The sequence below is a fragment of the Symsagittifera roscoffensis genome, chromosome 1 (genome assembly GCF_963678635.1).
Source record: "Symsagittifera roscoffensis chromosome 1, txSymRosc1.1, whole genome shotgun sequence".
Lineage (NCBI taxonomy): Eukaryota > Metazoa > Xenacoelomorpha > Acoela > Convolutidae > Symsagittifera > Symsagittifera roscoffensis.
Window position 1 is genome coordinate 38878114 of NC_087062.1, and position 12734 is coordinate 38890847.

The window sequence follows — 12734 nt, forward strand, 5'->3', positions numbered from 1 at the left end:
TTTTTAGACAATTACGCTCAAAATCTTGCTTCAAAATGAGCGGTTTTTGAACGGTTTATCTAAAAAAACCGCTCAAAAACCGCGCAAGATTTGAACGGTTTTGAGCGGTTTATCTAAAAAAACCGTTCAAGATTTAATAATAAAAAGTCGACCACGGAGGGATTCGAACCCGCAATCTTCTGATTCCAAGTCAGACGCCTTATCCCTTAGTCTATGCTGACTTGCTGGAAGCTTAATATTCGCTGTATTTGTTCTACTGAATATGTTCAATGTTTTAGACATATACAACAAATATACTGTCAGGATTTTTATTGTTAGTCTCTACAAAATAACAAAAATAATCGATTATATGATCGCACACCATTGATGTCCCTTACTAGAGTTAGATGTACGTTGAGGGGGGGGTTACGTTGGTGGGGGGGTTTGTTGGATGTGGGATACGTTGAGGGGGTACGTTGGGGGGGGGGGGAGTACGTTGGCGGGGGGGGGGGGGGGTAAGTTGGGGCGGGGGGGAGTCTGGGACCTCGACCCGGGAAGACCGCTCAAAAACCGCTCAAATCTTGCTTGAAAAACCGTTCAAAAATCACCGCAAGAAATGAGCGGTTTTTGAGCGGTTTTTTAAGCAAGATTTGAGCGGTTTTTCCAAAAAAAACCGCCCAAACCGCTCAAATCTTGCTGGAAAACCGCTCAAACCGCTCAAATCTTGAGCGGTTTTTGAGCGGGATCTCGACCCGGGTATTACTGCTGCTCCATAAACCTTAAAAGGCAGTCGGAACATTCAGGGCTTCGCCCTGATACGAGCAGTCTTGTATTATATTTATCGCTCTTATTGCTGTGCTCACTAAAAACAGCTTTAACTTTTTGAACTTAAATTTATATACAAATCAGGGACGGCGGGTTGCTGTGCAAGTAGCACTGAATGTTCCGAACAATATCACGGTTGAAATGAATTTTAAAACAATACTTCAAGGGGTTACGTTACGCCACACTACTTTCTAGCACGAGGGGTGATTGCAACAGTGATCAATTTTCTAAATAATTTTTTTTTCTAAGCTGGGCAATGATACACGAATTGTTGGCCATTGTAACGAATCCATTTATTTGCGACCCATTTAACTCCAATTAGCACTGGGCAGGCAGCGTGTCTGGTTTCCATAATTCCAGATCCATCTCTTTCTAAGTTATACCAGAACACGGCTCCGCCCTTTTCAGGCGTGACATTTAATCCGATGTCGACAAAAGCGGTCGTTCCGCCTAGTTCGACGTCAGAGAGGTACATGAGGACTGTGGCCACTCGGTTGCCGTCGACAAAGAATGCTTCCGGGATTCCCTCTTCGTCCGATTCCACAGCGAAGTCGTAATGAGACTCGTACTGACCCCCGACTCCATAGTTTGCTATCTGAAGTTATGAACTTATGTGTAAATTTTTATTGAAGAACTAAAACTATTAATTATTTTTAAAAAAAAATTATAGTTCAGTCAGCCAAAAATTGAGGTAGTAAAATAGCGGAACTTTTATGTCGTGAACAAATAGAACTTTCGACTAATCGAAACTTTTTAGGAGTATTCTCCTAAATCCCCTTAAATCTGTAGATTAGACATTAACCTGCAGAGCTTCTGCGGTCTCCATTGTGAAATTGGTCATATCTCGTATCCGCCGGGATATTGTTGCTACCACAGCATTCAATGAGTCTGGGAACCAACTCGATTGGCTCACTCGGTACTCAGCGTGAACGAACTCTTTATCACCAGCGACAGTTGACCTTGCCAGCTCAGGTAGTCCCAAATCTTTGAGTTTCTCCACTTCGTTGTCCGTGAGAAATTGGTGCCAGAATTCGATGTAGGGTTTCTCCAGAAGCACTTCAGTTTTCACGGGACGAATCATCAATGACGGGTTTTGATTTGTGGAGAAGCTACATTTTGACCATATTTTGAAACCACCCGTTTTGGGCTTCAGCTTTTTGCTGAAATTGGAAGTAGGAAAAGCTCCCATTCGACATAACTCTGTTTCAGGTGGCAGTTGAGTCTCGTTTGATTTCAATTCATCCGATTTCTCGTGTTGAAGGTATCCCGAAATTAACTCAATGTTCCTCTCCAGTCTCTCATCGTGGCCCATTAGATTCAATGCTTTTTCGGCTAAATGAACAGCTTCTGCGTAATTTCCCATTGCGTATTCACAGAAGTGGTGATAGTCGTATGCAGCTGCTAGAAGCTCCCCATGTTTCGGATGTTCACACTTGACTTCATGGCAGATGTTCGTTTCGTAGACTGCATTTTTGTTCGACTCCAGTTTCGTCTCTAACAGTTTGAAGTAATCTGCACAGAATTTATACTTCTTCAGGTCGAATGCGGCAACGCCTAAAAAGGTATTTTATAAAAACATTGGACCAAGTTAACATCCTCCCCCTAAACACGTTTAGGGGGGAGGATGTTAACTTGGTTCGAAGTTGGGAATTTTCAGCCAATCAGAATCGAGCGTTTTACATGCAGCGCTTAACAAATCTATATCTATATCTATCTATACTATATTTAATCTATATCTATCTATCTATACTATATTTAAATGCGAGTGACAGCTATCTCCCATGTTTAAGCGTAATATTTTTGCATGTTTAACGATATAATTTTTTCATGTTAAAGCTATATCAAATATTGCAATGCTTAAGAAAACTTTTCAATTAGTTTTTCGCAAGGTCATTAATTTTTCAGTATTTTTTTTGAAGCCAAATTAAGGCTGTCTGTCTGTATACCTGCTTTTTAAATTAATTTGATTATGTCTGTCTACCCGTCGCCTAATTTTTTAACTTTCATCTATTACCTATCTATCTAATCTATTATAAATTTAAATGCGGGCTTCACTATCTCGCCATGTTTAAGCTTTTTCAACGTATTATTTTTGCATGTTAAACAAAAGAATTTTTTCACGTTTAAGCTATATCGTATATTGCAATGGTCAAGGTTTTATTTTCGATTTTCCAGTTTAAATTCAGTGTTTATTTATTTCATCAAGTAATTTCTGGAAAATTTAATTTTGAAAAATTTCTCAATTTTTGAAAATTTCACCCTGTTATGGGTGTTGTGAGGGTACTCTCAGGGGTTGCGAATCTTGCCTCCAAATCTCACTACTCAAATCCTTGTAGTTTTTGAGATATGACGTTTTTTATGATTTTCTCCGAAATTTTCAAAAAAAACTTAGATATTAAAAAGTTCCAAAATTTGAAGATATCCATCCTGTTATTGGAATCTGTGAGGGTACGCTCAGGGGGTTGCGAATCTTGCCTCTGAATATGGCTGCTCAAATTCTTGTAGTTTTCGAGATATGACGTTTTTTAGGATTTTTTCAAAATTTTTCAGAAAACTTAAGTATAAAAAAATTCAAACTTGAAATTATCATCTCTGTAGTGAGGCTATTTCATGGTACTCTCAGGAGTTCCGAATTTTTCCTCCCAATAGGACTGCTCAAAACCTTTGTTTTCCAAATATGACGTTTTTTGTGATTTTTTCAAAAAAATTTCATGAAAATCAAATTATTTTTTTTAAAGTTTTTATTTCCTAACCTGTAGTTGGGGGGCTGTCAGAGTAATCTCAGGGGTTGCAAATTCGGCCTCCAATTAAGAATGCCCAAATCGTTTTTGTTTAAGAGATACGACGATTTTTGAGATTTTTTTTGGAAATTTTTTTTTCAGAAAGCTCAATTTACAAAATAGTTCGTTAAAGTGAAATTACCAACCCTGCAGTTGTGGATTTTCAAAGATTGCGAAAATTGCCATTACAAAAGACTGCTCAAATTTTGGCAGTTTTCGAGATGTGAGTTTTTTTCTGGTTTTCAAAAAAAACCTTTAGAAAATTTAAGGTGAGTTTTCTTAAAATTTGAATCTCCCAGCGTTGTAGTTCGGTACTGTCAGAAGTTGCAAATCTTGCGTCCAAATGCTACTGCTCAATTGCTTTCAGTTTCCCGGATGTGACGTTTCTTAATTTATTATAAACTTAGTTATAAAAAAAATGTCACAAATTTTTATGATTTTCAAAATTTGAATTAAGAAAACGAATGAAAAACATTACAAAATTTGAAGTTACTCTCAGGAGTTGCAAATCTTGCGTACAAATGCGACTGTTCAATTGATTTCAGTTTCGCAGTTGTGACGTTTCTCAGTTCATTTTAAGTTTTTCGAAGAACTTATATAAAACTTTACAAAATGTTATGGTTCTTCAAAGTTTGTAGAAAAAACTTGAATAAAATACTTTGCAAAATTTTTTATTACGAACCCTGTAATTGGGTGCTGTCAGAGTACACTCAAACAATAGTTTTTTTATTGAGTTGTTGAAAATTCTAAACTCTAAAATAGGGCTAGTTTTTGGAAATAAATGTTTGTTTTTTATCGAAATCATTGTAAGGTCACGCGCACTGCAGAAATGCTCTATCTTAGTATCGGAGCCTGTCAGATAAGATTGATGCCTGTATCATTGCTATTTAGGTGTTAGTCTTTTATTCTAACTTCAACTGATGATGTTGCCATTTGGGTATCGATGTTCATTAGTTTTGCGACTTAGCGGAAGAGTTAAGATCATTAGCGGTTTTAGGGAGCTTGCACGCCTCACAACTCATCCGTACCAGCTATTCCCTAATTTTTTACGGTGTTCTTTCTAGGTCAAACAAACGAACCTAAATTTAGTCTAAAGGCGCCTGCTAAATCTACAAAAATGATCAAAAACGGCAAAATAGTTTCTTTTGGTTCCTGAACAATGACCGAATATCCAGTACGGACCTGTGTTGAGTGATAAAAAATTGACTCACCCATTTCGAATAAATCTTGTGGCTGATCGAACTTGAGTCTCGAATGAAATTGCTTGATTACTCCTTCTGAGAAGTTTCTCGCTGGGATGTGGTATGTCTCCCCCAAACGTATTATCCCTGCCATCGCTTCATGCATGTCTTCTCTGCGAGTTGAAAACTCATCGTCCAGATAATGCAGCGATTCTGCCACTTTCTTGAAATCCAGAGCAGCTCTTATTGATTTCCATTTGTCGTTGAATCGTTTGATTATCACTACCTGATCTGTCGGGTGTTTGAAGTTTTCCTCAGAGTTTTCGTCGTCGATTTCCAAAATCTGTGAGAGTGGTTTTAGTTGTCCGTCGTTTCTTACTTGGTCAATTTGCTTCTGAAGGTCGGCTAGCTGAAGGGAGAACGTGTCCAACTGACTGGCTAGTTGGGAGTCCAGTTTGAAGATGTCTCTGAGTCTGGCAGTGGCAGTGGCCGCATCTTTGGATTCCAGTTGCGGTGTCAGAATGGTGAAAATGATCTGAAATTTTGAAATATTGCTGAAGGCTTTCCTTGAACATACTTTCTTTTTTTTCCGGGTTAACAACCATTATGTCAATTCATTGATCAACTCTGTTTTAGTCATGCAATATATCATATTTTGACCATGTTTGCCTTCGAAATACCACCTGTTCTATTCGAATTTTTTTTATGTTGGCTGTAAGTTTACGAACTCCGATTATTTTTGTTTCGCGTTAATACTTAATTCGCCTTAGAAGGTTTCGGCATTCGTTGTATCGGTTAAGTCGCCTCATATTGTTAAGTCGCCTCATTTGAAAAGCGTAAATTTTTCTTAAGTGTTTTGTGTGCTGCGAGGGGACTCAAATGTTTTATAGCTCATTTTTTTCGACGCGTCTGCACAAGTATTTTCGACATGGTTAGCGCTTTAGAATTTTTCAGTGCTAATTTGGCGCTTGTAATTGTCTTTTGCTATCCTGTATCCGCGTGATACTGGATCAGCCTGATGTATCCGCGTGATACATTATCCTGTACTTCATTCGAAATAGATATTTCAAAATTTTGGTAGATCGATGTTTGGAAGTTTGTTGACTGAATGGCTTTCGTGTCAATTTCTGTTTGCTAGCTTCCGATGCATCACAAGTGGTGCAAAGCTCCACTTTTCCTCGGTGTTGATTGATATTTCGAAGATCTTTTTGATGTGAAACAAAAACTGAATAAAATTAATTATTATTTCGTATCTTATATCTTTCAAAACCCGTTCCATAGTTACACTTGTTGTCCATTTTACAAAATATAACCGACTGAACTTCGAAATATCTGATAAATTGACAGGTTTTCCCTAAATAAGATTTCTACTTACCAAAACTGCACTCAGTCGTTTGTGATTCGCGTTCATAATTGAAACAAATCCTTTCCTTTTACTGTTAGACTTTGGTATTTTAAAAGTAGCGCACGTATTGGCAATGTTTGCTAGACCCTCGGAAATGGTTAGTTAACTCCAACGCATTCAATGCGTTGAAAGAGTATGTTACGAACTCCGAAATAGTATACTGAAACTTTGTTCCTTCTCTCTCCTATGAAATAAGCCTTTGTTAATGGTATAACTAACTACCTCGACAGTACATTTACGTGGGAGTGTTGGTTAGTTTTCCCAAAGACAGGCGTTCTTATTCAACACATAATGAGCTTAACACGCAATGACTATAGATGGTCATTTTTTACGCATAGCAAGTTTTGTTTCCTTGTGGGATATGTGGGATAGTTTGAGTTTAAACACTTTGCTTAATATACTGCTGCCTTTCCTGTTACAGCCCCATCCGTCGCTCTGCGAAATAGAAGCCCGAATATATAAGAACAAATTTTCTCCTATCGGGACTAAGACTTGAATGTTCCGAATGCCCTTTAGCGCCTGCAGGGGCGGATCTAGGATTTTCTCGGAGGGGGTGGATTTTCAAAATTTTGAAAAAAGGCCAAAAAGGCGTTTTTAGGCACGTTTTGGAAATTCGTGACCAAAAAAATTGCGTTTTTCGGCGCGCAATCCGCCCTTAAAATTAGTGTATATTGGCACCAAAGGCGCCTGTAGAAAAATTCTTGGGTCCGTCAGCCAAAAATAGTTGTCTCAAAACAGTTCAAAGGAGGGACCCTTTGGGTCGGCAGGGGGTCGAATCCCTGAAGGGGGGGCGTCACCCCCCCCCCCCCCCCTAAATCAAATAGCCCCTGATCGTCTGTGAAATAGTTATAGAAATTAAATAAATTCAAAAAGATTCAAATAATTGTTTTTGAAAATCTTCCCTCCACGCGTTATGTTAAGTGCAAAATGCGGTATTCAGCGTCTGTTAACTTATTAATGAGAGCAAAAAGCTTGCCTTTACTCAAGAATGGCTAGTTAAAAAGTCACCGCCAGCTTAAATAATCCGTCATTTTCTTGACAAGGCATAACAACGAGGCTGCTCGTCTTTTGGTTTATTTGGTTTTGCTTGACGCAATTTAAAAGTTTTAAATTTTTTAAATGTGCCTTCGGCACCAATATATTCTAATTTTAAGGGGGAGCGAGCGCCGAAAAAGCGCGATTTTTAGTCAAAATTTTCCAAAAAGTGCCTTAAAACGCCTTTTTGGCCTGTTTTTCAAAATTTTGCCTGCGGCGATGAACATTTGGCCAAAACAGGGTCTTTTTAGTGCTTTGGGAAAGCTCGGAAAATCAATTTGGTCGACCTAAAAATAGGTCAACAACATTGTTTTTGAAGCATTGCTTGGATCAATTGGCTAGCCTCAATTTAATTTGGAATGATTTCTGAGTTGGAGTATATGGCAGCCTATGCCACGCGGTATCAGAATGTTGCAAATTTGAGTGAAACAGTTAGGTAGTTTGCAAACCGCCCTTATTTTACAAAAAAATTGTCACAAGTAGAATATCTTTTCTGTTGTGAGCTCAGAGCATACACATAATCTATACTGTATTTAAATGCGAGTGACAGCTATCTCCTATGTTTAAGCATAATAATTTTGCATGTTTAACGAAAGAATTTTTTCATGTTTAAGCTATATCATATATTGCAATGCTTTAGAAAAGTTTTCAATTAGTTTTCCGCAAGGTCATTAATTTCTCAGTATTTTTTTTCAAGGCCTCTATACTATATTTAAATGCGAGTGACAGCTGTCTCCTATGTTTAAGCATAATAACTTTGCATGTGTAACGAAAGAATTTTATCATGTTTAAGCTATATCATATATTGCAATGCTTTCGAAAATTTTTCAATTAGTTTTGCGCTAGGTCATTAATTTCTCAGTATTTTTTTTCAAGGCCAAATTAAGCCAGTCTGTCTGTCTGTGTACCTGCTTTTTTAATTAATTTGATCATGTCTGTCTACCCGTCGCCTAATTCTTTAACTTTCATCTATTATCTATTATACATTTACATGCGGGCTTCACTATCTCGCCGTGTTTGAGCTTTTTCAATGTATTATTTTGCATGTTTAACAACTGAATTTTTTCACGTTTAAGCTATATCGTATATTGCAATAGTTAAGGTTTTTTCGATTTTCCAGTTTAAATTCAGTGATCATTTCATCAAGTTTGAAATTAGCAACCCATTAGTAGGATATTGCCAGAGTTTTCTCAGGTATTGCGATTCTGGCCTCCATATATGAATAACCAAATCGTTTTAGTTTACGAGATAGGCAATTTTCGAGATTTTTCAGAAATTTCTAGAAAATTTAATTTAGAAAATTTCTCAATTTTTGAAATTCTTACCCTGTAGTTGGGTGCTGTCAGGGTCTCAGGTATTGCGAATCTCGTCTCCAATTCTCACTTCTCAAATACTTAGATTTTGAAAATTTCCAAAACGTTGAAGATCTCAATCCTGTTCATGAATTTTGTGAGGGTACTCTCAAGTGTTGCGAACCTTGCCTCTGATTATGGCTGATCAAATCCTTGTAGTTTTCCAGATATGACTTTTTATGTGTTATTTCAAATTTTTTCAGAAAACTTTTTTCAGATATAAAAAATTTCATAAAACTTGAAATTACCATCTCTGTAGTGAGGCTCTGCCAGAGTACTCTCAGGAGTTGTGAATTTTGCCCCTAAATATAACTGCTCAAATCTTTGTAGTTTTCGAGATATGACGTTTCTTATGATTTTTTCCGAAATTTTCAAAAAAAATAAATGTTAAAAAATTCCAAAAGTTTGAAGATCTGAATCTTGTTTTAGAGTCTGTGAGGATACTCTCAGGAGTTGCGAAACTTTCCTCCGAATCTGGGTGCCCAAATTCTTGAAGCTTTCGAGATATGACGTTTTTTTAAGTTTTTTCAAAATTTTTGAGAAAATTAAGTATGAAGAATTTCACAAAACTTGAAATTTTCATCTCTGTAGTGAGGCTCTGTCAGGGTACTCTCAGGAGTTGCGAGTTTTGCCTCACAATTTGACTGCTCAAATCCTTGTAGTTTTCTAGATATGACGTTTTTTGTGATTTTTTCAAAAACATTTTTTGTGAAAATAAATTTTTTTTTCTAAGTTTCTTAGTTCATTTGAGTTTCCTAACCTGTAGTTGGGGGCTGTTATAGTAATCTCAGGGGTCGCAAAATTCGACTCCATTTAAGAATGCCCAAATCATTTTTGAAGAACTTATAAAGGTTCACAAAATCGTATGGTTCTTCAAAATTTGTATAAAAAACTTGAGTAAAAAAACTTTGCAAAAGTTGTAATTACGAACCCTGTTATTAGGTGCTGTCAGAGTACACTCAAAGAATAGTTTTTTGAATTGTTGAAAATTCGAAGCACCGGTGGTGCGTTAAACGCTAGTTAACTGAATTAAAAATTGTAAAACTTATTGCTTGCACAAGCTAGCTAGCGGGCGCAGTTTGATCATTGCAGGTCCAGTTTTACTCAGCTTGCTAATTAAAAGGATCATTTGGTGGCGCTTTTTTGCGTAGCATTGGCAATTTAATAGCATCTGTTCTATCTCTAATTCTTAAGTTGCTTCTGTTATCAAGCGACAATGGCGCAGATGAGAAGATGTGAGTCTTCTAATCTCCATTTCGGTGGTTTAATTTCGTCACTTAGTGAAAAATTCATCTTTCAAGGGTTGTTTATAGCTTTTCTTTCACTTTTTTCACCTTGGTAGAGCTGCTTTTGCCTTTTTCTCGCTTGTGTTTGCGAAGTGCCCGCTTCTGTCTCAAAACTCGAAAAACAAATGATATCAAAGCTTTTTGCAGTTATCTAGCAGAAAATGATATCTTATGAGATATAGTTAGCTGACCTATTTTCATAGCCAGAACTTGGGGAACAAAAACAAGTGTCTGAATTTACAGAAAAATCTGTGAGGATGACGAAGGGGATAAAAAGTTGCGTTTTTGGCTTACTTCAGAAACTGCTTTAAGCATATCTTTTTATGTCCTATGAACCCAGGGCTTAGTTAAAGAAATTATACCTGCAATAAACAAGGGTTTTTCAACCGGTTACTAGAAATTTTTCCCTATTCGAATTTATTCAGACTATTTGCTGAATTATTTTCTATATGGTAAATTTAAATGAATGAATGTTTCTGCCAATTCGGAGCAAAGGTAACGCCAATCGATTCGAGACCGGGCGAGGGCTTGATTTTTTTCCAGCGTGATATTTTCTGCATATTGTTAGACTATTTTTGTCCGCTTAGTTCACTCGTTACGGACTTCGAAAGGCTCAAAAAGTTTCTCACCCATTTAGATCTTTCGTTGCATTTTGCTTGAATCACAGTAGTTTTTCAGCGCACAGAGGGAATTAATTTCTAAGACTATCTGTTTTTTGGCTCATTTTAATCGGTGTTGCTTCCGCGGAGAGCTTTTTTTTTTAAATTGGTCATGGTTAGCCGACTCAAAAATTGTATGTGAAACGACCGAGTCTGTGGAAATTATTATTGTCTGTGGACTATTCTTTCGGTTTCATGTTTTTTTTTAAAATTTATTGTAAATTGGATCAATAGGTAATTCTTTTTTCTAGGTGTACACAATTTCAAATCACATTTTTCATTTCTCAAAGCGTTTAAATAAAAAATTACATAATAGGAAGGTGGCACACGTGGGATAACTTAAGAAAACTAGCACCCCGCCCTACTAGCACGGGCGTACAACTTTTTAGCTGGAGAAATGGCTTGTATGTCATTTGAGTCATCGTTTTCTGATAGTACTTCTTGGGACTTTGTTTTTCTCTGACTATAGCTCTGTGGCACAATTAGAGTATAATATAATGCCGCTTTTTATTCGGTCTCGAATATCGTAAATTGCTAGGATACCCTCAAAAAAACCGAATAAATTTTTCTCTTATTAATATTCCCGATCCGATTTTAGTTTTGTTTGATGGTGGCATTCAAAACGTAGATTGCGTCTAATTTTTTTTTCTAGTTTTTTAAGTAATCATTATGTACGTTCGCTTACACGTGATTTAATTAGCCTGATTTTGTTCTTGAAATTACTATGCGTTTTCATAGTGCGTGAGTTTCACTCGAGGGTAATATTTTATGTGAAGTTGAGATGCGATATTTCTTAATTATTTCTAAAAATAGATCGTACATTAAGCAAGCCTGATTTGATTGCAGCTTCATGGTTTGGTCAGATTTCGTCTTTTAGCCATTTCAGCTAGTCAGTAGCTGTTTGCTGAAGTATAAATTGTTAGTAGCAGTATCTTCTGGTCAGCAAGATAGTTCGTCAATGACATAACTATATTTGCTGGCGAAGACCAATTGGAAAATTCGAAGAGCAGAATCTCATGTTTCTCGTCTGTGTTCCACAGGGGCACCATTTTGTTCACAGAAAGAAGAAACAACAGCCTTTGAGTCGACACTTGAGTCCAATCTACTTGTATAGATATACATTCGTGTACTTCGTTTTTGGCGGCCGCAATATTTTTGACTTTAATCTGAGACCCTAATTTAGAGGTCATAGTTTTCTCGGGATTGGTAGGTCAGATTTGCTGAGTTCATAATGTGTTTTACACAAGCCAGCTAGCAAGCGTAGTGTAATAGTAAGAATGTAATATTTTGCCAAGCAAAATCGCAAGTAGAAGTTTGGTGGCCTTTTTGCAATAACCACTGCAGCATTGGAAATTTCAGAGCATCTATTCTCTGCTTTTTTGTTGACAAGAGACTCCTTGTCTACTAGTCAGTGGTTCAATCCCGCACTTAGCACTAGTTTCTATTATATTTGGTGTTTTTTTGCTGCATGTCATTGGCATTTATCTGCTTCTTTATTGGTGGCTAGTGTTAATCTAATCCCGAAACTGTAGGTTCGAATCGGACACTTAGCAAACGTTTTTTTATTCAAGGTTTGTTTCTTACCTTTTCCTATTTCTCTTCTTGAGATATTGGTCGTTTTTTCGCTTGTGTTTGGAAATTGCAGCTTTGCCTGTGTGTATAATCCTGTGAGATATACTTGCTTAATGAGGCAATTTTATTTCTCTGAAAAAAATTTTTCGGTTTTTTTTCGTCCATTTTAATTCCAACAGTTCGTTTTCGTTTTTCTTTTTATAGGCTTTTACTACAGTTAAGCAGTTCACAGTCTGGTTACTTTGGTGAAGGTATTGACAATTATGACCCAGTCCACCTCTCTGATCACAGCTCACCACACCAGAACCAGTTGATTATTGCGATCAGAGCTGAAAAGAAAGTTAAGCTTGTGTGCTGCTCGTTTACAAACAATGAAAATGTCGTACTTTGTTGTCTTCTTTTCTATGTTTCTGTGTTTGGTTTTTCAATAATACAAATCAAGAAATAACTGGATCTTTGAATCATTTTGACGGGGGTAAAAGAGATCGTCAAAATTTTTTCATCTATTTGATAAGTTTATGACAACAATAAGGCTATTTCTTTATTTTTAATTGAATAACCACATAATATTTAAAACATTCTGGAACAAAACTTATTTTTGATTTCCTTTTCAAAACAAGTTTTAGTTATGTAATAGTATATTTTTTCATTGAAACTTCC

At 36.7% G+C, this 12734-nt stretch overlaps 1 protein-coding gene across 1 annotated transcript; it reads right to left on the reverse strand.

Moving 5' to 3' along the window:
* Positions 1-889: 889 nt before the first annotated feature.
* Positions 890-6391, reverse strand: LOC134856718 (prolyl 4-hydroxylase subunit alpha-1-like). Its single transcript, XM_063872987.1, has 4 exons — positions 6141-6391; positions 4796-5300; positions 1607-2358; positions 890-1399 (listed from the first exon to the last, which is right to left on the reverse strand). Exons 1-4 carry the CDS (start codon positions 6174-6176, stop codon positions 1049-1051), a joined length of 1644 nt encoding a protein of 547 aa, XP_063729057.1. The 5' UTR covers positions 6177-6391; the 3' UTR covers positions 890-1048.
* Between the last annotated feature and the right edge of the window lie 6343 nt (positions 6392-12734).